Below are 24,177 nucleotides of genomic sequence, written 5' to 3' on the forward strand. Positions count from 1 at the left end.
CTGTTTGCGGATGGTAGGAGGAGCTCATCCAGAGCTGGGTGCCAGAAAACTTAAAAAACTCTTGCCAAAAGCGGCTAGTAAAGACCGGATCCCAGTCACTAATTATGGAGTGAGGCATACCATATAATTTTACCACATTGTCCACAAAATTTTATGCCACCGTCTTAGTGGTGTAAGGGTAAGCTAAAGCGATAAAGTGCGCACTCTTGCTAAAACGATCAACCACAACCAAGATAGTATTCTTTTCGTTTGAGATAGGCAGTCCTTCAATAAAATCCATGGAAATATCATCCCATACTTGGCAAGGGATTGGCCATGGTTGGAGAAGGCCGGCTGGTGAGAGTGTATCGACTTTGACTCGTTGGCAGGTGTCATATGCTGCTACATATTCTTTAATATCTCGGTACATGGCTGGCCAATAAAATTGTTGGGCAATATTTTATAAGTTCGTTGGAAACCTGAGTGGCCACTTGTCAAAGATGAGTAGAATTCCTGCAATAATTATTGTGTGATTTCTTATTTAGAAGGGATAACAATTCAATACTTAAAATAAATCAACCTGTTCTTAAGTGAAAAGGAACAACCTGCTGAGTCAGTGGCTAACTTACGGGCTATCTGCATATAGGGATGATCTGCAACTTCCTGGATGGTGTCCCACAAACTATTTTTGGGTATAGAGATACTGTGTAGAGCGGGGCTATCTTCCCTACAAGATAGAGCATCGGCAGCAAAGTTTTCTTTTCCTGGTTTGTACACGATCTCATATTCGTAGCCAAATAACTTATAGAGCCACTTTTATTATTTTGGGGTTGTAATTTGGGGTCTAACAAATGCTTCAAGATTTTTTAATCCGTGTGCACATAGAACTTTCTGCCCGTCAAATACAGACTCCATAATTTTATTGCAATAACAAGCATCTCTTTGGCGTATGTCGACCATGACTGCTTGGCAGCGCCTAATGCCTGACTCATGTAAGCTATAGGCTGCCCATGCTGAGTGAGGACGGCCCTAATGCCACAACTAAAACATCAGTTTCTATGATAAATGGCTCTTCAAAATTCAGGAGTGCTAAGATAGGAGTTATGGTCATAGCAACCTTGAGATTTCGAAAAGCAGATTATGCTTCCTCGGACACCCAAATTGTGTCTTTTTTAGGAGATTAGTCAAGGGCCAAGCAAGAATTTCGTTCTGCCGAATAAACTTCGGGTAATAGCCTGTCAAATAGAAAAATTCTCTCAGTTTAGTGACGTTGTTTGGTCGAGGCCATTCTAATATGGCCTTAATTTTGGTTTGATCCACTTTGGCCCCTTGTGATGTGATTATATGCCCCAAGTATTCAAGTTCCTTTTGCCCAAAGACACATTTTTTCAACTTGATAAAAAATTGATGTTACCAGAGGATGTCAAAAACCTATTTAACTTGCTCAAGATGCAATTCCCAGCTGGGACTGTATATTAAGATGTCATAAAAAAAACTAGAACAAACTTACGGAGATGCTGGCAGAAGATGTTGTTCATGACTGCTTTAAAAGTGGAAGGGGCATTCCAAAGCCCAAATGGCATGACGAGATACTCATAATGACCGTTATGAGTGTGGAAGGTCGTCTTGTGAATATCGCATAGATGTATTCTTACTTGGTGGTAACCCGCGGTGAGATCGAGTTTAGTAAAGAAAGTAGCTCCATAGAGTTCATCCAGCATGTCATCAACCATAGGGATGGGAAACTTGTCTTCGATGGTGACTGAATTAAGGGCCAGGTAGTCTGTACAAAACCTCCAAGTTCTATCTTTTTTGTGCACCAATAGCACCAGTGAGGAGAACAGACTGGTGCTTGGCCGAATCAACCCTGAATCAAGCACTATATTCACCTGTTTTTTAATTTCACTTTTCTGGAAATAGAAATACCTGTATGGCCTGAAATTGACGGGTTTAACCCCTTCATTCAAACTGATGTGGTGATCAACGTCTCGGTAGGGAGGAATTGATTGTGGATCTTTGAAAAGATCCTGGTACTAATCCAAGAGAGCTTATATATCTGGATGGAGGTGGATCAGAGAGGTGTTGTTCTTTATCTGCAGATACACTACAAATAGAGAGGAGTGTCGAAGCGTGCTTCTAGCCACTTCTTCAGTTGAAGCAATTTGGCGAGGTGGAGTGTCAAGGCCCCGCAACTGTCGCAGCCGACCACCCCATTGGAGTTCCATGGTCATCCAACCCCAATCACACATAACAACTCCTAATGCTTCTAGCCACTGAACTCTAAGAATAAGATCGAGACCAGTTAATGGTAAAGCAAAAAGAGTCAAATGAAAGAGGATACCTTGGATGTTAACTAGCACATTTTTAAATCGTCTGTGACATCTCATCGGACTATCGTTCGCAACTTTGATCGAGAAGGCTTAAGTCGAGGGTACTGGTAACTTCAGCAAGCTCGCCTCATTCACTGATGAAGTTGTGAGTCGAGCCACTGTCAATGACGATGACGATACATTGATTGTGGATGCTTGCATCAACACACATCATTTTTGTTGTGGACCAACAAGTGAAAGAATGAAGAGAAATTTTAGGCTCCTCTTCTTTCGGTTCTTCTTCTTCTTCTTCAGTCCCTTCCAAGAGCAAGAATTGAGCTCGGCGACAGCAGTGGCCTATGGTAAATTTCTCGTCACAGTTGAAGCAGAGGCCCTATATTCAACGACGCTGCATCTCTTCCCACAAGAGGCACTTCGGGGCAGAATCTGCAACTAGGGTTGGGGGTGGGTTGATCGGGTTACATCCGACCTGATTGAACCTTCTCTGTTGACCCACTTGCTCCTCCTTCATACGGGCTAAGCTGATGGCCTCTTTCAAAGATTTGGGCCTGAACATCCGAATATCTTCAACAATTTTAGGCTTCAGTCCGCCAATAAAAGTAACCGCCAGGGTCTTTTAAGTCCAGCCTCTCACTTTTTTGCCCAACCTCTCAAATTCTTTTTGATAATCTCATAAGGGCCCGATCTGTCTCACTTTGGATAAGGCTTCATCAAAGTCTTCACATTCGGGTGGCCTAAAGCGAGCCCAGACCTCTTCTTCAAATCCTATCCACGTCACCATTCTTCCTTCTTCTTGATAAGTCCGGCGAAGCCATTACCACCACTAGTTGGCTTCGCCCTCCAGGTGGAAAAAAGCTAGTTGGAATTTCTGCTCTTTAGAATTCCTTGATACTCAAAGAATTGTGCGACGCGGTTGAGCCATTCGGTCGGGTCATCTCTGAAAAAGATGGGAAATTCTAACTTTGTGAGTTTGGAGAAGAATGGTTATCGGCCACCGTCATTTCGCTCAGCTCCTTCATCGCAGTTTGATCGCGTTCCTCCATTTCGTTTTGAGGTATTACAGTTGGAGCCTTCATGGTTGATTAACAAAGTCTCTGTTAATCGTTTGAGGGTATCCTCCATTTGGTGAAGTTTATCGGCAACTCCAAGCTCCATCAGGCTGAAGTTGTCCTGCAGTCCTCCGACACTTTCTTCCAAATTCTCAATCCTTTCCTTGTGAGACATGACTCTGATACTAAAATGATAAATGACAAAAAAAAACACAAGGAGGATTGCAAACAAAAGCTTATATTTTTGGGACAGAAAACCCACAATTTTCTTGTTAATTAATGCTTGTCTCATCCATAATCTCATGGGGCTTTAAATAGGAAGGGAAACAACAACTTCTCCCTTCTATCAAGGGAGCACAACAGCTAGTAGCAACCAAATAATCTCAACAAATCAAAAAATAAGATAATGCCGAAACTAAATTAAAAAATAGAGCATAAGTTGATGCTAAGTAGTTGACCGGATTTTGAAGAAGTTCTGCTTGCTCCAATGATACCAGAATTAGAGATACTAGGGATTTTTTATTGGGATCCTTCCTGATCTTCTGGTTGTATCATATTTGCTCTTGGTTATTTGGTTTTATTGATAAAAACTATGCTGGCTTTCTTGCTCCTTCATATGATTGATTTTCACATTTGTTGAAATATCTATAATCGGCTATCCTTTCGCACCTGATTCCCTAATCTAATTCGTTCTGGCTGGCAAAAAGCAAGAGAGCTTAAGAGAATAAATCCAGGTTATATGTTTTTGATGGTTCTGAAACTCTAGGATCATGTTTAAGGATCTTTCCTTGCTTGGACAATGCTCCCCAGTTTTCTAAATGCTCAATTCAGTAGTATCGCATGTCATTTGATAATAGTCAAGAGAAAGTTATATCAAGTACTCGTTCAATTATAATGGTTATATAAGTTTTATTTTTCTTACTTTTGATCAAAATATTTTTGCTCTTCTACTGATTAGAAGAATTATAATTCTCATTTACTTAACCAAATAACTCATCTCACACTTTGTGCTACTTGTCCTTGTTATGTTGTATTATGTCTTTTACATTATGTTGTTTAGTTTCTATATCAGGTGCCAATAAATCAATTTATACTCTAGAACCATTTGATGTTGGACGCCTTAGATAGGCTGCAATTCTTTCAAACGGCCACAAAGTTATTGTAACTACTGCTGGTCACATCGATCCTGGTTGGTTATTCAATATTTTCATTTTAAGTACTATGTTGATTTCTAGAATATTCTTAATGTTTCCATCATTTCCTTCCGTCCTTTCCATCTTCCTCTTTCATGGCTAAACTTTTCCAAACTCTTAATTGATCTACTTCTCTGCTGTTGTACTTCATGTATGCTTTACGGATGCATGCACTTATTAGAAAAGAAGGGCTGATAAACATACTTCTACAGCTGCAGGATTGTAGAGCTATGTGGACACACTCATGTGAAAATCTAATAGTGAACTTAATGTAGGCTCCCTTACTGAATTTGGGTTATTCTTAAAACGTTTAATGTGTAATCCTGGTTCTCTTAATGTGAAGATGTAAGTGAACTTGCTCTACATAATCCAGTGTTGCATTGTGCTAGTCAGGAAAGGTTATAGTCTTATAGATGGCTTACCCCTTTGCTAAGTCCTACTTGTTAATGTTAGAATTAAATCAAAGTAGATCTGAATATAAAACCGTAAATAAATCTCGTACTGAATCAAAAAGAATAAATACAGTAGTGTACCTAAATCCATAATGAAAGAAATCTGCATGTCCTGCGGTAAATCTTCCAAATTAGCACATAGTCTTTTGAATTCTTACACTCTCTCTATTTCTGGTAATGGGATATTATAATAGAAAAAAAATATACGTATAATTTAAGGACCATAACCGCCTATTTATTGGCAAACCCTGCCTATAAATTTTCTATATTATTAATTTGACCCATCACAAAATTATAAATTATAGATTTAGTCTCTATACATAAAATAAAGCTCACACTTTAATTTGATACATTAAAACCCAATACATCCTTAACCGTATCGGATCACTTCTAACTGGGCCCAATTAATCTGATAGCTTCTTATACACAATAATTTACACATATAAGTCCACATGATAAATTTAAAACCCAACAATCGACCACTTGGACTATATATGTTAGCTCATAATTGTGCATTAAATAGCTTTATGAGTACTCATAATTTTGCTATCATTACCTGTATGCATTCCTAAATAATCTCATCCATTAATCATATCAACATAGAATCAAAGCGGTCTTCACTACATCTATCATAACTAAACCCATCAGTGATCACGTATATCAATAAAACCGAATGACATGGATCAAGTATGGATATGTAATATAGAAATTACATGAAATGTGACCCAAGCATGTCTATTTTCAACTGGTACTACCTTAACCTTAGTGAAATTAACTGCAAAGAACTTGGAGATAAAATATAAACATAAACAAAAACATTACAAATGAAATTAATTATAAAATCCATAAACCAAATCCAAAATGCAAAACTTATGATATGTATGTATCATAAAAGCAATTATGGTACAAAATTCCCATGAAACTATTTATCATCAAAAGGTACTAGACCCATACGAGCAATATTCTCATGAAAGACCTTAGGTGGTAACCCTTTTGTGAGCAAATCCACAACCATGGAGTTCATCCCGATGTGCTCTATTAATATCGGCTTACTTTGAACTCTCTTTTTAACAATTAAGGACTTGATATCTTTATGTTTTGATTCGTCAAGTTTTTGCTGTTGTTAGAATATATAACTGCAAACTTATTGTCACAAAATAACTTTAACGGTCTTTCTATACCATCAATAATGCACAGCTCAATGATAAAATTTCGCAACCATGTTCGATGATTGAATACCTCATAACATGCTATAAACTCCGTTGCCATGGCTGAAGAGGCTATGAGTGCTTGCTTAGCACTCTTCCAAGAGATGGCTCCTTTAGCAAGCAAGTAGATATAGCCTGATATGGACTTCCTGCTATCTTGGCATTCGGTGAAATTAGAATCAGAATAACCAATGATCTCCAGTTGATCTGATCTCCTGTATGCGAGCACGTAGTTTTTTGTTCTCTGAATATACCGCATAACGTGTTTGGATACTTTCTAATGATCTATACTTAGATTGCTTAAATATCTCCCTAACATCCTAATAATGTATGCAATACCCAAACACGTACAAACCTGTGCATAAAAAAGATTCTGTATAGCTGAAGCATAAGGAATCTTTTATGTCTCCTTAGTTTCAAAGTCATTCTTAGGACATTGACTAAGAGCAAACTTATCTTCTTTAGACACAGGGGTATCACCTAGTTTATAATTCTGCATATCAAATCTCTTAAGAACTTTTTTGATATACCTCTTTTGTGATAATTCAAGAATACCCCAAGAGCGATCCCGATATATCTAAATCTCTAATACAAAAAAGACATTCCCAAGATCTTTTATCTCAAATTTTTTATCAGAAATCTCTCAATTTCGTGCAATAAACCTATATCACTACTTGCAAACAGTATATCATCGACATATAAAACTAAAAAAATATACTTACTCCCACTGAACTTATGGTATATAAAATCTTCACTATATTTATCTCAAAATCGAACGAGATGATAACTTGATGGAATTTATGATACCATTGACGGGAAGCTTTCTTAAGTCTAGAGATGGATTTCTTTAGTTTGCAAACCATTTACTTTGCATCGCCCAATACAAAATTTTCTGGTTGCACCATATAAATCGTCTCATTAATGTCACCATTGAGAAACATTGTCTTAACATTCATCTGATGCAACTCAATATCAAAATGTGTCACTAAAACCTTTATAGTCCTGAAAGAGTTTTTTAATAAAATCGAAGAGAAAGTATGTAACACCTTGCCCATCACTGTGGTAAAATGATTTGGAAACTCTATTTATTCAGGCCTTTAACTGCTTTAAACTTAATTAATTTACGTTGTTTAATATTTATTGTGATTCGTAATTTTGGTTGATTTTACTTTATTTTATTTTTATTTAAATTTTATTTTAAATAATTTTATTTTATTTTATTTTAAAGAATTTTATTCTAACTCATTTAAATTGAAAATGATAATTGAGAAAAAAATCGAAAAACAGCGAACCAAAAAAAAAATTTCGCAGGAAAAATCCCGTGAGAAGTCTGGTTGCACGCGCGGGTGTTGGGAACTATGCGCATGTACATGTGTGCACAATGGCTGTGGGACGTGGGCACAGCGCGCACATCCCTTCCGCACGCACGTCCCTTCCGCAAGCACGCACGTCCCTTCCACAAGCACACACGCACAGGACATGCACACAGCACGGGGTCAGGACCAGCACGCGTCCTATCACGTGCAGGCGGGCCGTCTGCGCGTCACCTCGCACGTGGACAGGCACCGTACACTGTGCGTAGTAGGCCTGGACGGATAGGCCATGTTCGCTTGGGGCTTGTGCGTAGTAAGCTTGTGCGTGCGGCGCTCATCGCGCCTAAGCACTGCGCACAGAGCAAGAGGCATATGCGTCTTCAACGCGCTAACCAATGCACTGCTACCTCGAGCAGTTCCCTGTCGGTGGAGGAGGCTTCCTCCCTTATTTTTCATGTCGAGCATCTTTTCCTCCTCTCTCTTCGTCGAATTTCGCCACTTGGTACGAATCTGACGATTTCAAAACTCTATAAATTGCCCTCCCCCTTCCCTTCCTCACCACACTTCCATTCTTCCATTTTTTTCAAAGGTTTAGAGAGAAAAAGAGGGAGAGAGACAGAAAGATAGTAGTCTAATGACAGAAGAAGAGAAAGAAAGAAGAACAGTGAAGGAGAAAACATCAAGGTTTCAGTAAGGAATTTAGTATTTCTTTCGATGTCTTAAGGAGTATTTTTAGATAAACGAATTTAACGTGATTGATATTTTGCCTATTTTGTATGCCTTTGTGTTCACATGAGTCGAATTATTCTTGTTTTCAAGTATGCTATGTAAATTGCAGACACTTGATGAATTTGCATGTAATAAATATAATATGTAATAGATAATAATAAAAGTATAAAAGAAAAGAAAAAGAAAAAAATGGAATGAAATCTGTATGGTCCGAAGTGTATCTGTATTGACATGCATATTGCATCAAGTGTCTCGTTATGCTTTTTATCTATGTGGATATCTTTTTTCCTTGCCCTTCGGAGTATCTATTTTTCCCTCTCCTATCTGGTCTGGAAAGATGTAAGAGGACTACTTTTAGTAGATGACAACGTACCCTCTGACGAGAGTGGCATTACACTATCTATAGGAATCAGCCGTGGCTAAGTAATGTTGTGACTGTAGATATCTATTAGGAAAACTATGGTTGGTACTGCCATGATCATAGTACGTATCATGGTCTGGCTAGTCAAAAATGGGCCTGAGAAAATTTTTATATCTGTATCTGATCTGGTCATTCCACTTGGGTAGTTGAAAATCTATATCTGCCCTCAGAGATAGAAACTATAACGACTTCGCAAAACATAATACGAAAATCTAAGCATTTCATAATTTATTTAATTTTCTGTATTATCTGGCATGATGTGTGTTTGATTTTCTGTATTAACATATTGTTTTCTTACAAATAAATAGTTTTCCATAATGTGAGGTAGGTAAACGAGGAACTTAAATGGTAAGATAAAATAATTAACTTTTGAAATCTACGATGTTAATTTAATACTGTTTTTCTTACTGAGCATATAGAACTCACCCTTTCAATACCCCCCTCGCCAGATGAGGAAGAAGATGAGGAACCGCAGGTTGACCTACCCTTGGAAGTCTATGAGGATCCCATGGATCTACAAGTCTGAGTGCATAACCATTCCTTCACTCTGGTGAGTCCAATAGCATAGTGAAAGAAATGACCCTTATGTTTTATTTTATATTTTGTAGCCACTTCTGGTATCAATATATATATGTACTGGAACTCATATATATTTGTAAGGGATTTGTAATGATTTTGTTCTGCTGCATAAATTTTACCATGCAATCAATATTCTGAATATGTACCTAAACCTCATTTGCCTTAATTAGCACCTAAGATGCACAAATGGTATCAGAGCAGAATTTTTGCGAATTAAATCCCTTGCACTGAGGCCTTAGGTAGATGAACTTTTTAGAGTACGTAAGAAAAAAATAAGTCCTCTTTTCAAGTAGTAAACCTCCAACTAGTGTCTTCCTTTCTTTTATAGGAATGACACGAGGAAGACCATCCATAAAGAGTACTGAGCGACCTGAAGCCCCGAATCATCCGACCATAGCTAAATTTGCAAAACTTTTCTGAGCTATCCAAGGATTAACTGCAGCCATAGGACAAAACCAGGTCAACTCTTATCCACTCCCTGCCCCTGAAGCTGTTCTAGACCTGACCGAAGAATAAAAAACCCCTCTTGCATCATTCATGTTAAACGATAAAATCGAACAGTAGTGGCAACTTAAGAAAGAAGTCATGTCTACCCCTACTACCTGGGAAGTTTTCATGCATACTTTCTTTGATAACTTCTTCCCTGCCTATGTTCAGGAAAAGAAAGATGAATTCTAGGACCTCCGCCAAATAAGCCTGTCTGTAGCCCAATATGCAGTCCATTTTGTTCAACTGTCTAGGTTTGCCCCTTTAATGGTCACCCCTGAAAATCAAAAAGTTAGGAGGTTTCTCAAAGCCCTTCGTGTCGACATTTATGACCGAGTTGTGATGCTGACACCCAGCTCGTATGCAGAGGTGCTTGAACATGCCCAGTTGGCCAAAGATTTTATCTCCGCCAAGCACCAATGCTTTGCCTGAGTCCTTGTCCAACAACCACCCCAACAGCTTAGAAGAAGATTGCTTGACCCAGTAAGTAACCCTCCAGACAAACAAATCAGATTTGCCCTTCCTCTTGCCTTACCCCCACCTACAGCTCCACCTGCTCGAGTTAACCAATCATGCAGCATCGTGGTCACTCGCATGGTGACCTGCCCTGTCGGCGTATCAATAACTCCTACTATCGGTGCAAAAGTACCCAACACCTTATAAAAGACTGCTCTCAGCGACCAAAGGATGTAGTCCGACCCATAGCACAAGGTTGAGTGTACCACGTAGATGAATCTGATGTCCTTCCTGCTCCTATCATCATCTAGGGTATGCTCTCTATTCATAATGCTTCTATCAAGGCTTTAATTAATACTAGTGCAACTCACTCTTTTATTTGATATGCATTTGTTTGTAACCTAAAGTTTATACTAAAAGCTTTAGGAAAAACGATAGTGGTGGAAACTCCCTCTAAAGGACTACTAGAAGCTCATTGTATATATAAGGACTGTAGGATAAAAACTTCAGGGATAGAGATATGTGTAAACCTGAAACTATTAGATTTTTTAGAATTTGATGTAATATTAGAAATTGACTGGTTAGAAAAGTATAGAGCTATAATAGACTATAAAAGTGAAATTGTAACCTTACGATCCCCAAAAAAAAAAAGTTGTTATTATTTTCCTAATACTTGAATGAACATGAATATGAGCGCTAATCCTGCTTAATGTTCTATACCAATTATTTGCAATTTTTTGAATGTCTTTCCCATCAAATTTCTTAGTCTACCTCTCCCACGTAAGATAGAGTTCTTGATTGAATTGTTTCTTAGAACCCATCTGATCTTGAAGCCCGCGTATCATATGAGTCGCATTGACCTAACAGAGCTGGAACATTAGCTTTCTGACCTTATTACCCAAATATTCATTCGCCCTAGTCATTCCTCCTTGGAGTGCTCTGATGTTGTTCGTAAAAAAAAAAAGGATGGTACCCTCCGACTCTGCGTGAACTATAGAAAACTCAACCGAGTGACTGTTAAAAGCAAGTACCCCTTACCCCGAATTAACGATCTCTTCAATCAACTGCAAGGAGTCTCTGTCTTTTCTAAGATCGATCTCAAGACCAAGTATCACCACTTGAGAGTTAAAGAATAAGATATTTCAAAAATCACCTTCCAGTACAGGTACGATTTGTACGAGTTCAGGGTGATGCCATTCGGATTGACCAATTCCCCAGCAGCCTTCATGGACCTAATGAAATGAGTTTTTCGGCATGCACTAGATTAATACGTCGTCATTTTTGTTGATGACATTCTAGTGTATTCCAAAAGCCGTGAGGAGCACACTGTACATTTGGCTAAAGTGTTGGAGACTCTCCACTAAAACCAACTGTATGCGAAACTAAACAAATGCTCATTTTGGTTAGATCGAGTTTCTTTTCTCGGTCATGTAATTTCAAGTGAAGGAGTTTCTGTAGACCTATTCAAGGTGAAATCGATGATCAGTAGGAGTCTGCCCACCATGTGGTCGAGGTACGTAGTTTTCTTGGCTTAATAGGCTACTACCGATGATTCATTGATGGATTCGCCAAGATTGCTTTCCCTATGACTTGACTCACCTAAAAGGGCGTATCTTTCGTTTAGAATTATGAGTGCTATAAAAGCTTTATGGAACTAAAGCCCGTCTCACCTCTGCTCCTGTGCTAATCCTTCTTGACGATATTAAGAGATTACAAGTTTATTATAATGCATCTCATATTAGTTTGGAGTGTGTCTTGATGCAGTATGGTAGAGTAATCGTCTTTGGATCCCGACAGCTCAAAGTTCATGGCAGAAGTACCCTACCCACAACTTAGAGTTGGCAGCCATTATCTTTACCTTGAAGATATAGCGGCATTACCTGTATGGTCAGACCTTTGAAATCTACACTAACTATAAGAGTTTCAAGTACATTTTTTCTCAACAGGAGTTAAACATGAGGCAAAGACACTGGATGGATCTTCTGAAGGATTACAATTGTCAGATCATTTATCAACCCAAGAGAGGGAATATAGTCATCGATGCCCTAAGTTGAAAGGAGCCTGTTATGCTAGCACAAACCATGGCCTCCAGTTGGAATATGATGGACATTGTATAAGTGCTCTACCTTAGCTATTACGACAAGGGAAACTATTTCGCCCATATCCGAGCCATACCGAATCGCTTTATGAAAATTTGGAAAGCACAGGCCATGGACCCAAAACTCATCAAAAATATGGATAAATTCATTTCTGACGAATCTCCTGATTTCACAATCTCTAATATTCAGATTTCATAACTGAATTTGGGTCCCCATTGCTATATATATAAATGTACTCAAGACCACTCATGCTTCCAAGTTATCCTTTCATCCTGGGAATATAAAAATGTATTGAGACTTGAAATGAAAATATTGGTGGCCAGGAATGAAAAAGGATATAATTGACTACATCTCATGATGTTTCACTTGTCAACAGATAAAGACAGAACATCAGAGACCTAGTGGCTTGCTATAGGGTCTTTCGATTCTCGAATAGAAATGGCAGCACGTGACTATGGACTTTGTCACCAGATTAACTAAGACCTATTCTAGTCGAAATGCCATTTGGTCATCGTGGATAGGCTAACCAAGACTTCCCATTTCCTACCTATTCGAACCACATACTCCACCTGTAAGTTAGCCCGCCTATATGTTGATGAGATTGTTTGACTTTATGGAGTTCCCTCATTCATTGTGTCCAACCGCGACGCCTGATTCACTTCTCACTTTTGGAACAGTTTTCAAGAAGCTTTGGGGTCTGGGTTGTACTTCGGCACTGCTTATCATCCTGAGATGGATGGTCAGTTAGAACGTACGATCTAGACATTGAAAGACATGTTGTGTCCTTACATTCTTGACTTTGGTGATAACTAGTATGAGTATCATCCTCTTTGTGAATTTGCTTACAATAACAGTTATCATTCCAGCATCAGTATGGCCCTGTATGAAGCATTGTATAGAAGGCCATGTCGTTCCCCTACTTACTGGAGTGAAGTCGGGAATCAGTGCCACTTAAGACCAGACTTCATTCAGAAGACCATTGAGAAGGTCGCAATCATCCGTAAAAATTTGGCAACTGCCCAGAGCCGCCAAAAGAGTTACGCTGGTAATCGTAGGCGACCCTTGGAGTTTGCCGTGGGAGATCAAGTTTTCTTAAAAGTCTACCCCTACAAAGGCAAGATGCGATTTGGGAAGAGAGGAAAGTTGAGCCATCGTTATGTGGGACCTTTTCTGATCATCAAGTGCATTGAACCCGTGGCATACCGTCTCACTCTATCCCGAGAGTTCACGGGTGTGTATGATATCTTTTATGTCTCGATGCTCAAGAGGTACCACCTTGATCCATCTCATATTATTCCTTGTGATGAGTTCAGGTACAAGCTGATATAACCTATGAGGAGATTCTTGTGGAGATTTTAGAGTGGACCGATAAGGTCTTACGTAACAAGACGATTCTCATGGTGAAGGTACGATGGCAGCATCCTACCCCGAAAGAAGCATTTGGCCACTTTAAACTTAATTAATTTATGATACTTAATATTTATCGTGATTCATAATTTTGGTTTACTTTTATTTATTTAATTTTTATTTAAATTTTATTTTAAATTATTTTATTTTAAAAAATTTTGTTCTAACTCATTTAAATTAAAAATGAAAATTGATAAAAAAAATCAAAAAATAGCAAATCAAGAAAAAAATCTCGCGAAAAAAATCTCGCGAGGAGTCTAGTTGCCCGCACGGGTGTTGGGGACTGTGCGCGTGCGCATGCACGCACAGTAGCTGCAGAACGTGTGTACAGTGTGCATGTCCCTTCCGCAAGCACGCATGCACACATAGGATGTGCTCACAGTGCACACGTCCCCTCTACACGCACGCACACAGAGGATGTGTGCACAGCGCGCATGCATGCACGAGACATGCGCACAGCACACACGTCCCGTCCGCGCGCACGACGTGGGGTCAGGACCAATACACATCCTATCACGTACAGGTGGGCCGTCCGTATATCACCTCGCGCACGGACAGGCGCCACACACTGTGCGTGCACCGTCGGTGCAGCAAGCTTGCGCGGACAGGTCCTATACGCAAGGGGCTTGCGCGTAAAAGGCTTGCGCATGTGGTGCCCAGCACGCTAAGGCCTTGTGTGTATGGCAGGAGGCCTGTGCACCTGCAGGCTAGCCTACAGCGCACCGATCGGAGCACTACCACCTCGGGTAGTGCACCACTGATGCCTTAAGCAGCACGCCACCACCGGTGGAGGAGGCCCTCCTCCCGTATTTCTCATGCCGAACATCTTTTTCTCCTCTCTCTTCATCGGATTTCACCACTTGGCTTGAATCCGATGATTTCGAAACTTTATAAATTGCCCTCCCCATTCCCTTCTTCTCCACACTTTCATTTTTCCATTCTTTCAAGCATTTAAAGAGAGAGAGAGAAATATAGTAGTCTAGTGTGAGAAGAAGAGAAACAAAGGAGAATGGTAAAGGAGAAAATATTAAGGTTTCGGTAAAAAATTTAATATTTCTTTCAACGTCTTAAGAAGTATTTTTAGATAAATGAATTTAATATAATTGATATTTTGCCTGTTTTGTATGTTTTTGTATTCAGATGAGTCGAATTATTCTTATTTTCAAGCATGTTATGTGAATTGTAAACACTTGATGAATTTGCATGTATAAATAGAATATATAATCAGAAATAGTAAACCTATAAAAGAAACGAAAAAGAGAAAAATGGAATGAAGCATGTATGGTTCAAAGTGTATCTGTATTGACATACATATTACATCAAGTGTCTCGTTAGGCTTTTTATCTCTTCAGGGTATCTGTTCCCCTTGCCCTTCAGGGTATATGTTTCCCCTTCCCCTATTTGGTCAGGAAAGATATAAGAGGACCTCTCCTAATGGATGACGACGTACCCTCTGACAAGAGTAATGTCGCACTATCTGTAGGGGTCACCTGTGGCTAAATAATATCGTGCCTATAGATATCTATTAGGGTCACTATGACTAGTACGATCGTGGTCACAGATCGTACAATGGTTTGGGCAGCCAAAAATGGGTTTGAGCAAATTGTCGTATCTGTATCTAATCTGATCATTTTACTTAGGTAATTGAAAATTTGTATCTGGCCTTAGAGATGGAAGTTATAACGACTTCGCGAAGTATGACACAAAAAATCTAAGCATTTCATGACTTATTTGATTTTTTCTATTCTCTTTCATGATGTGTGTTTGATTTTCTATTTTAACTTATCATTTTCTTAACAAATAAATGGTTTTTCATAATGTGAGATAGGTAAACGAGGAAGTTAAATGGTAAGATAAAATAATTAATTTTTGAAATCTTACGATGTTAATTTAATATTATTTTTCTAACTGAGCATACGGAATTCACTCTTTCCATACCCCCCTCCTAGATAAGAAACAAAGTGAGGAACCGCAGGTTGACCTATCCTTGGAAGTCTATGAGAATCTCGTGGATCCACAAATCTGAGTGCATGACCGTTCCTTATGTTTCGCTTTATATTTTTTTAGCCACTTCTTTGCTCAATATATGTATGTATTAGAACTCATATATATTTGTAAGGAATTTGTAATGATTTTTGTTCTGCTACATAAATTTTATCATGCACTCGTTATTATGAATCTATATCTGACACCGATTTGCCTTAATTAGTACTTGGGATGTCACAAAATATCTTTATAATCAATTTCTTCTTTCTGTGTAAAGCTCTTAATGACAAGATATGCCTTGTACCTATACTGAGGCATTTGAATTCCTCTTAGTCTTAAATATTCATTTGCAACAAATAGGTTTCGCACCTATAGACAATGGGACAAAATCCCAAATGTCATTGACCTTCATGGACTTAATCTCTTTATTCATTATATCAATCCACTTCTAAGAATTAGAACTTTCTATGCCTTGACGGAAGTTGATTGGATCATCTTCCATCATTTCAATGTCATCTTCATGTTCTTGGAGAAATACAATATAATCATTCAAAATTGCATTTCTCTTCTCTTTAGTGGAACTTTTTAATGGCATTAGTTCTTGAGACTGTGTAGTTTGTTCTTCTAGAATAGCTTCTTGAGTATGAACAGGAGATAATGTGACATTGTCTTGATCTGGATTTACTTCTTGAATAGTACAAGGTATGAGAATCTAATCCTCATCATTGTCAAGAACAACTGAGGGAATATCAATATATTTCTCTTCAAAGATAAAGTCTCGAACTCTCTCTCCCCTTGCAAACTCAATATCCTCAAAGAACTTGGCATTTTTCATCTCAAAAAATTGTCTTATGAGTGAGATCATAAAACTTTTAAGCCCTGAATCTTTCAAAATAGCTAATAAAATAGGAACTTACAATTCTGAAATCTAGTTTCTTTTTATGTGGCTTATAGGGTCTGCCTTCAACTAGACATTCCAAAATGTGCAAATGTCTTAAATTAGGCATTTTACCCATTCAAAATTCATAATGGGTCTTTATAGTTACTTTAGTTAAAACTCTATTGAGTAAATATGTTGTGATCCTTAATGCATCTCCCCGTACTAATTTAGGTAAGGCATAATGATTAATTATACTCCTCACTATATCTTTAAATGTTCTGTTTCGTCTTTCAGTAACACCATTCATGCTAGGCGAACCTGGCATGGTGTACTGTGGGATGATACTGCATTCCTCTAGAAATCTAACAAACGGTCATGCACATTGTTAACATGATCCGTTATATCTACTATAGCATTCACCCCCACAGTCAGATCTAATAGCCTTAATTCTTTTGTTGAGTTGATTCTCAACTTCTACCTTAAAACTGTTGAACACATCCAGGGATTGTGATTTCTCATGACTGAGATAAAAGTAGCCATATCTAGAATAGTCATCATGAACGTTATGAAGTATTGTTGACCATTCCAAGAAGCCGCAGAGAATGACCCACAAATATCTGTATGAATCAACTCCAATACGTCCATAGCCCTATTGGCACCCAATCTCCTGATGTTTGTATGTTTTCCCTTGATGCAGTTGACACATCTATCAAAATCTGTAAAATCAAAGGGATCAAGAATTTCATTCAACATAAGCTTCTCTATTCTCCCTTTAGAGATATGACCTAATATCTTGTGTTACAATAAGGTAGAATTCTCATAGGTTAATTTATGCTTGGAACCTCTTGTACCCACATGCAATGATTTATTTTAAGAAGTAATTAATCTAACAAATAAAGATTATCATGAACTGATAAAAAAGCAGTACCAACCATATTGGAATTATAATAAAGACTAAATATTTCATTTTCAACAGAATAAAAATAACCAAATTTATCTAATACAGAAATAGAAATCAAATTCTGTCTAAATGACTATACAACATAAGTCTAATCTAAATAATATTCAGTTCTTAATAATAATCCAAATGTGTCAATTACTTCCACCTTCACTAGTTTGCCATCGCCGACATAAATGAATCTGACACCTTCACTTAGCTTGTGGTAACAAAGGTAATCTTGCATGAACACACTGATGTGAGTAGTTGCACTAAAATCTATCCACCATGTGTGTCTAGGTACAGATGTTAAATTAACCTCAGAACAAATAAAATTAACAAACATACATTTTTTGTGCCTCACATTTAATAGTTGACGCATTTCTTCTCCTAATACATGGAGCTTTATAGAAGAAACAGACACTATCATTTTATTCATTTTGCTTTTTTTCTGTTGCACTAAAACCGCAACATTTTTACCTATTTTCTTATTCTTATTCTTCTTGTCCTTTGATATCATAGCTAGATGAGCATTCTTTGTTTTCTTACACTTTAACCTTTTTCTCCTCTCAAACACAGTATGAGATAAGCTCATTGAGAATCCAAGATTCCTTCTAGCAGTTGCAGCTCACCTTAAAATGATTAAAGTGTGGAGGAAGGGAGATCAAAAGAAAGTACACCAATAATTCTTCTTATAAATCCAATTTGAGTGCCTTGAGCTTAACATGTACGTGAGATATTTCCATTATATACTCTCTTATGTTTCATTTCCCTTTATATCTCATGAAAACAAGATTCGCTAAAAGTGTACAAGCTTTGGTCTTATCACTCCTTGTGAAATGTTGCTCGATGGATGCAAGAAAATCTTCAGCTGAAGTGATCGTCGAACATAGTGCCTCTAAAAACTTCTAGAATGGACTGTTGCATTACCAACAAACTTATACGGTTCGATCGATCCCATCTTTTAAACTCTTCTTTTCCTCAAAAGTATTGTTAGGAGTAAGTGGAGCATGTGGATCGACCCATAAAACTCAATCCAGATCCATAACTCCAAGAACAAGTCAAACACTGTTTTTTCATGTCTTTAAGTTTGTGTCGTTCAACATTGGGATGGAATTAACATTCGCAGTGATACTTACAACAAAAAATGAAATTAAATAAGGAACAAATAATATTCAATCAATCATTACTCATATTAAACCTTAAACCATAAACAATAATAATGAATTTAAATATAGGCAAATCTCATCTTAAGATATCGAACACTCTATTAACACTCTATGTTTGGACAGAACATTAACTTGTGAGTGATATTTTGTGATAGTAATTAAATACTGACAGTAAGAACATCACACCAAACAGTAAATTTTTCTTTGGGTCGATTTATAGGTCACATGCAAAAAACTAAATAATTATCACATATTTATTACTCACAATTGGAATGCAATTATGTTAAACATTAATTTTCTATTGGGTCGATTAACATTCACATAAAATACACATATATAACTATTTACATTCTAAATAAATCAACTTAAGACAAGAGATATCACTTTAGCGACATGTATAAATCGATTCATTTCAGAATCCATATACATATACCAATACTTAAATTTAAAATTATATCAAATTCATTTTGTACAAGAAAGAAAAATATTCATAAATAATAACCAAAATTATCCTGAAAATAGACCCCCTTAAATTTTTTTTAGTCAAACTATTGACCAATAAAAGTCAACATTGATCGTTGACCGTTGGTCGGTCAAAGTCTTTCCTTTGATGTTGACCTATTAAACATTGACCATTGACCGATCAAAACGTTGATAATTAACTGGCCGAGTCTGGACCAGATCATATTTGGATCGGGTCGGGCCCAGCCCGCACGCAGGCCTCCCCTCCCCTCCTTTTTCTTTCTCCCTTTTTTTTATGTTGTCTACAACCATAGTCCAAAAGAAAAGACAAAATAAATTTTATATTATTTGGTCCCACGGCCTGAAAACCAAATTAGAAGAAAAAACAAACCTTTTTTTTTCTTTTCTTTTCTTTCTTCATCTTCTTCCTTCATGCGGCAACCATGGCTGCCGCTTTTTCTATGCACACCGCGATTAGAAGGGCTACTTCTCTGTCACGCCGCCTGGCGCGGCTTCACACCTGCAACTGGGAGGCTGATCGACCTCCTTTTGTATGCATTTTTTTCTTCTTTTTTCTGTTATATATATATATACTTGCATTTGAATCCATAATTTATTTTTCTTAATGCATAAAACTTAAAAAGAAAATAATTTTTCCAAAAATTGTTTCTTAATTCAAAATTTTTGTTTAAAAAATTAATCCAAAAATTAAAAACAAAAATAAAATCAACGCAAAAATTATATATATTTCAGATCTTAAAATAAAACACAACCACATGTATTTGAATTTGAAAAAAAAAATATCGAATCTCAAGAATTTAATACGAGGTAGCTCTGATACCACTTGTTAAAATTAAATCAAACTAGATTTAAAAAAAAAAATATAAACAAATCTCGTACTGAATCAAAGAGAATAAATATGAAAATGTACCTGAATTCATAATGAAAGAAATTTGAACGTCCTACGGTAGATCTTCCAAATTAGCACGTAGCTTTTTGAGTTTTTACACTCTCTATTTCTGGTGACGAAATATTAGAATAGAAAAAAAAAAGTCTTACATATAATTTGGAGACCATAACCATCTATTTATAGGCAAACTCTGCCTATAAATTTTTTATATTCCTAGTTTGACCCATCATAAAATTAAGAATTATAAATTTAGTCTCTACACATAAAATAAAACTCACAATTTAATTTGATGCATTGAAATCCAATATACCCTTAACCATATCGGATCACTCTTAACTAGACCTCGTTAATCTGGTAGCCTTTTATGCACAGTAATTTATATATATAAGCCCATATGGTAAATTTAAAACCCAACAATTAATGGAATCATGGTCTTTTGTCTTTAAATGTGTACAACAAGTTTTGTGGACTTTCCTTACTTAAATCCTGCAACATAATAAAGACTCTAAAAAACCATGTAAAAGTTAAGTTGATAAGAAAATGGTAATTCCCAAAAAATATGGAATTTGTGATGGGATTTATGAACTGTCCCACAGCCTTGTAATGTTTTTAACTTCTCAAATGTCAATTTAACGACTATGATCCATGGAATAATCCAGTAAAGTGGTTTAGATGCAAAATAGATACACGAAAAGAAAAAGGACTGAATTTGTTTATGATTCTTTGAAAATGTCAAGCAGTCTTGAACTGATGAAACAAAATTGTTTCCGTACTCAGGCTCTGATCAAGTTTTGATGTTATGTTTTGGTAGGTAGTTATTTCTCATATGAACGAACAAGACCATACATCTCACTCTACACATATATTTAATGTTGGAAAGACGAGGATAAAGCTTTGAAGGGGATGGATCATAAAGGCTTGAGATATTTATTCAACCTTAATGTAGGTAAGCTTCTTGCTGACTGTATACGTTTCTGTTGAACATCTTAATGGAATAAGAGAAATTGGAAATTAGTTACTGGATGTCTTGAATGTGGTATACTAGTTTCCTCTAAACTTTTGCTTCTTCAAAGTTATATGATTTAAAAGAAACTGCTACTATCAACAGGCATTTCTTATTATCTATACCTGACTTGATGGCCTTTTAGCTAAGCGAATTCGGAGGTGATGCTAATGCTCCAGCCAAGTCGTTGTTTTGGAAACCAAAAAAAGGGCTCTCATTTGTATTAACATTTGAATTTGAACTAGAATGGAATGCAGCAATTGTCCTTATAAGGAAATACGCTCACGATTTCAATGTGAGTATATCTCTCAATTTCTGATTAACATACTACTTTGTATTTACTTCAATTGGCCAACCTATGATGGAGAAAAGTTCTTATGTTTACCTGCTATTCTGTTATTTTCTTTTGTTTAACTTCAAGGAAGGTTCGAAAAATAGATGATTCTGAATTTTACAGATTATTGTTGCTGGACTAGATGACAAAGTATAAAATCATAAATCTAACTCTACAAGTGTTTTGAGTGATATGTATGTGTGTTTTGCACCATGACTGAAAAGAATGTATAGTTGGGTTTTAACTAATCCTAGCTGCCATTCTTTTAGCCATCGGTTTTTTTAGTTTGCCTAATCGTCAATTGTAATGATTTTGCTAGTTTAATTGATTGCTTCATTTGTGGCTGATTTGCTCACCATTTCAATTAATTGGGTCATTTGACATGATATCGATATTAAGAATCAATTTACCTTCACCATAAATCCACTTAAGAGTTGGCCCATATAAAAATGTTAGGCTTGGTCACAATAAAAAGGAAATAGATACAGGCCTAACCCTGTAAAAAAAACCTTTGTGCGCCGACACTGCCTCGGGCGGCACGTCGCCACCGTTGGTGGAAGAGGCCCTCCTCCATTTTTCGTGCCGAGCACTTTTTTTCCTCTCTCTTCATCGGATTTCGTCACTTGGCACGAATTCGATGGTTTCAAAACTCTATAAATTATCCTTCCCCCTCCCTCTCTACACTTCCATTCTTTCATTTTTCAAAGACTTAGAGAGAGAGAGAGAGATTGTAGTCTAGTGAGAGAAGAAGAAAAAGAAAGGAAAATGGTGAAGGAGAAAACATTGAGGTTTTGGTAAGAAATCTAGTATTTCTTTTGACATCTTAAGAAGTATTTTTAGATAAACTAATTTAATATGATTGTTATTTTGCGCGTTTTGTATGCCTCTGTGTTCAGATAAGTTGAATTATTCTTATTTTCAAGCATGCTATGTGAATTGCAGACAGTTGATGAATTTACATGTAATAAATATAATATGTAATCAGTAACACTAAAAAGTATAAAAGAAACAAAAAAAAAAGTAGAATGAAGCTTGTATGGACCGAGGTGTATCTATATTGACATGCACATTGTATCAAGTGTCTCGTTAAACTTTTTATCTCTGAGGGGTATCTGTTCCCCTTACCCTTCTGGGTATCTATTTTTTCCTCCCCTATCTGGTCTGAAAAAACATAAGAGAACTGCTTTCAGTGGATGACGGCATACCTTCTGATGAGAGTGGTATTGCACTATATGTAGGGGTCACCCATAGCTAACTAATATCGTGACTGTAGATATCTGTTAGGGCCACTATAGCTGGTGCGACCGTAGTCATAGATTGTACCATAGTTTTGCCAGCAGGAAATGGGTCTGAGCAAATTATTGTATCTATATATGATCTAGTCATTCCACTAGGGTAGTTAGAAATCTGTGTCTGCTCTCAAAGATGGAAGTTGTAACTACTTCGTGAAGCATGACACAAAAATCTGAGCATTTCATGATTTATTTGATTTTCTCTACTATCTGGCATAATGTATGTTTGGTTGTATGTATTAACATTTTCTTAACAAATAAGTGGTTTGTCATAATGTGATATAGATAAACAAAGAGGTTAAATGGTAAGCTAAAATAATGAACTTTGAAATCTTACAATGTTAATAATTCTGTTTTCCTTATTGAATATATGGAACTCACTCTTTTCATGGCTCTTCCCCCAAATGAAGAAGAAAGTGAGGAACCACAAGCTGACCTACCCTTGGAAGTTTATGAGGATCCCATGGATCCACAAGTCTGAGTACATGATTGTTCTCACACTCTGATGAGTCCAATAGCATAGTGAAAAAAGTGAGTCTTATGTTTTGTTTTATATTTTGCAGCAACTTCTGACCTCAATATATGTATGTATTGGAACTCATATGTATTTGTAAGGGATTTGTAATAATTTTGTTCTGCTGCATAAATTTTATCATGCACTCGTTATTCTGAATCTGTATCTGACACTCATTTGCCTTAATTAACACTTGGGATGCCACAAAGATTTACCCAAAAGAATAATGGAGACAAGATGTTGAATGTCACCTTGTTTCGAGCAGTTAGGATTGAAGTGTAAGAAATCTTCTTGGATGATCCTTCTGTATCCTTATTCTTGTTGATTGGAGCTTTTTCTTGCTTTCTAGCATTCACCTTTTCTTCTATGTCTAGGCTTCTCACTATTACTTCATCAGGCTTTAGCTTAACAATGGCTTTCTTCTCACCTGTTTTTGGTATCACAACTCTTTTGTTCATTGCAGCTCCAGCAACAGCAACTGAGGCCTTCTGAACCTTAACACAAATTTGTTTCTGCATTTCAAAGCAAGCCTGCAGAACAAAATCAATCCCAATTTGAAGCAAAAAAATTTAAGATACAAAACCTGTCCTTAAAACCCTAAAGCTTTTAGAGCAAAGTAATGAATCCCAAAAACCTAATTCTCCTGAAAAATCAGAAATGTAAATACGAACAACCAGATAAGAGGTGTATAATTAAAGAACCTTGTTGTGCTCACCCACAGCAGCCGCTTGAGCATTGGCTAATAGTTGTGCGCAGAAACTCCTAAATAATAAGGATCAAAAAAAAGGGAAGAAACTTGAAATGGGTAGATGTAAAAATCTTGACAAAAAAAATCAACCTAGTGATAGGGCGAGAGACTTGAAGCAGAGGCTTCCCTTCAATGCCTCTAACAGTGACAAGATTACCAATATCGCCAAGAGCATGTCGGTTTCTTCCGTCTGCAACAGCTTTCTTCTATTGCTTTCCTGCTCCTCCTAAATCTGCCACAC

General features: G+C 37.0%; 1 protein-coding gene across 10 annotated transcripts in view; it reads right to left on the minus strand.

Moving 5' to 3' along the window:
• Positions 1 to 24,177, minus strand: part of LOC110816819 (uncharacterized) — a 92,054-nt gene that overhangs the window by 66,831 nt on the left and 1,046 nt on the right. For 4 of the 10 annotated variants that reach the window (XM_088211024.1, XM_088211030.1, XM_088211032.1 and 1 more), the window contains exons 2-4: positions 24,027 to 24,177; positions 23,904 to 23,950; positions 23,440 to 23,718 (exon numbers count right to left, since the gene is read on the minus strand). In XM_088211024.1, the coding sequence (XP_088067150.1) occupies positions 23,440 to 23,718; positions 23,904 to 23,924 (300 nt within the window). In that variant the 5' untranslated portion in view covers positions 23,925 to 23,950; positions 24,027 to 24,177. Of the gene's footprint in view, positions 1 to 19,051; positions 19,438 to 19,526; positions 19,711 to 20,066; positions 23,719 to 23,889; positions 23,951 to 24,026 lie in introns of those variants that run through there. The other 6 variants (XR_015816223.1, XM_088211025.1, XM_088211027.1 and 3 more) reach the window with 6 other exon arrangements.

The sequence above is a fragment of the Carica papaya genome, chromosome 9 (assembly GCF_054855325.1).
Source record: "Carica papaya isolate Zhongbai chromosome 9, ASM5485532v1, whole genome shotgun sequence".
NCBI classification, from domain to species: Eukaryota; Viridiplantae; Streptophyta; class Magnoliopsida; order Brassicales; family Caricaceae; genus Carica; species Carica papaya.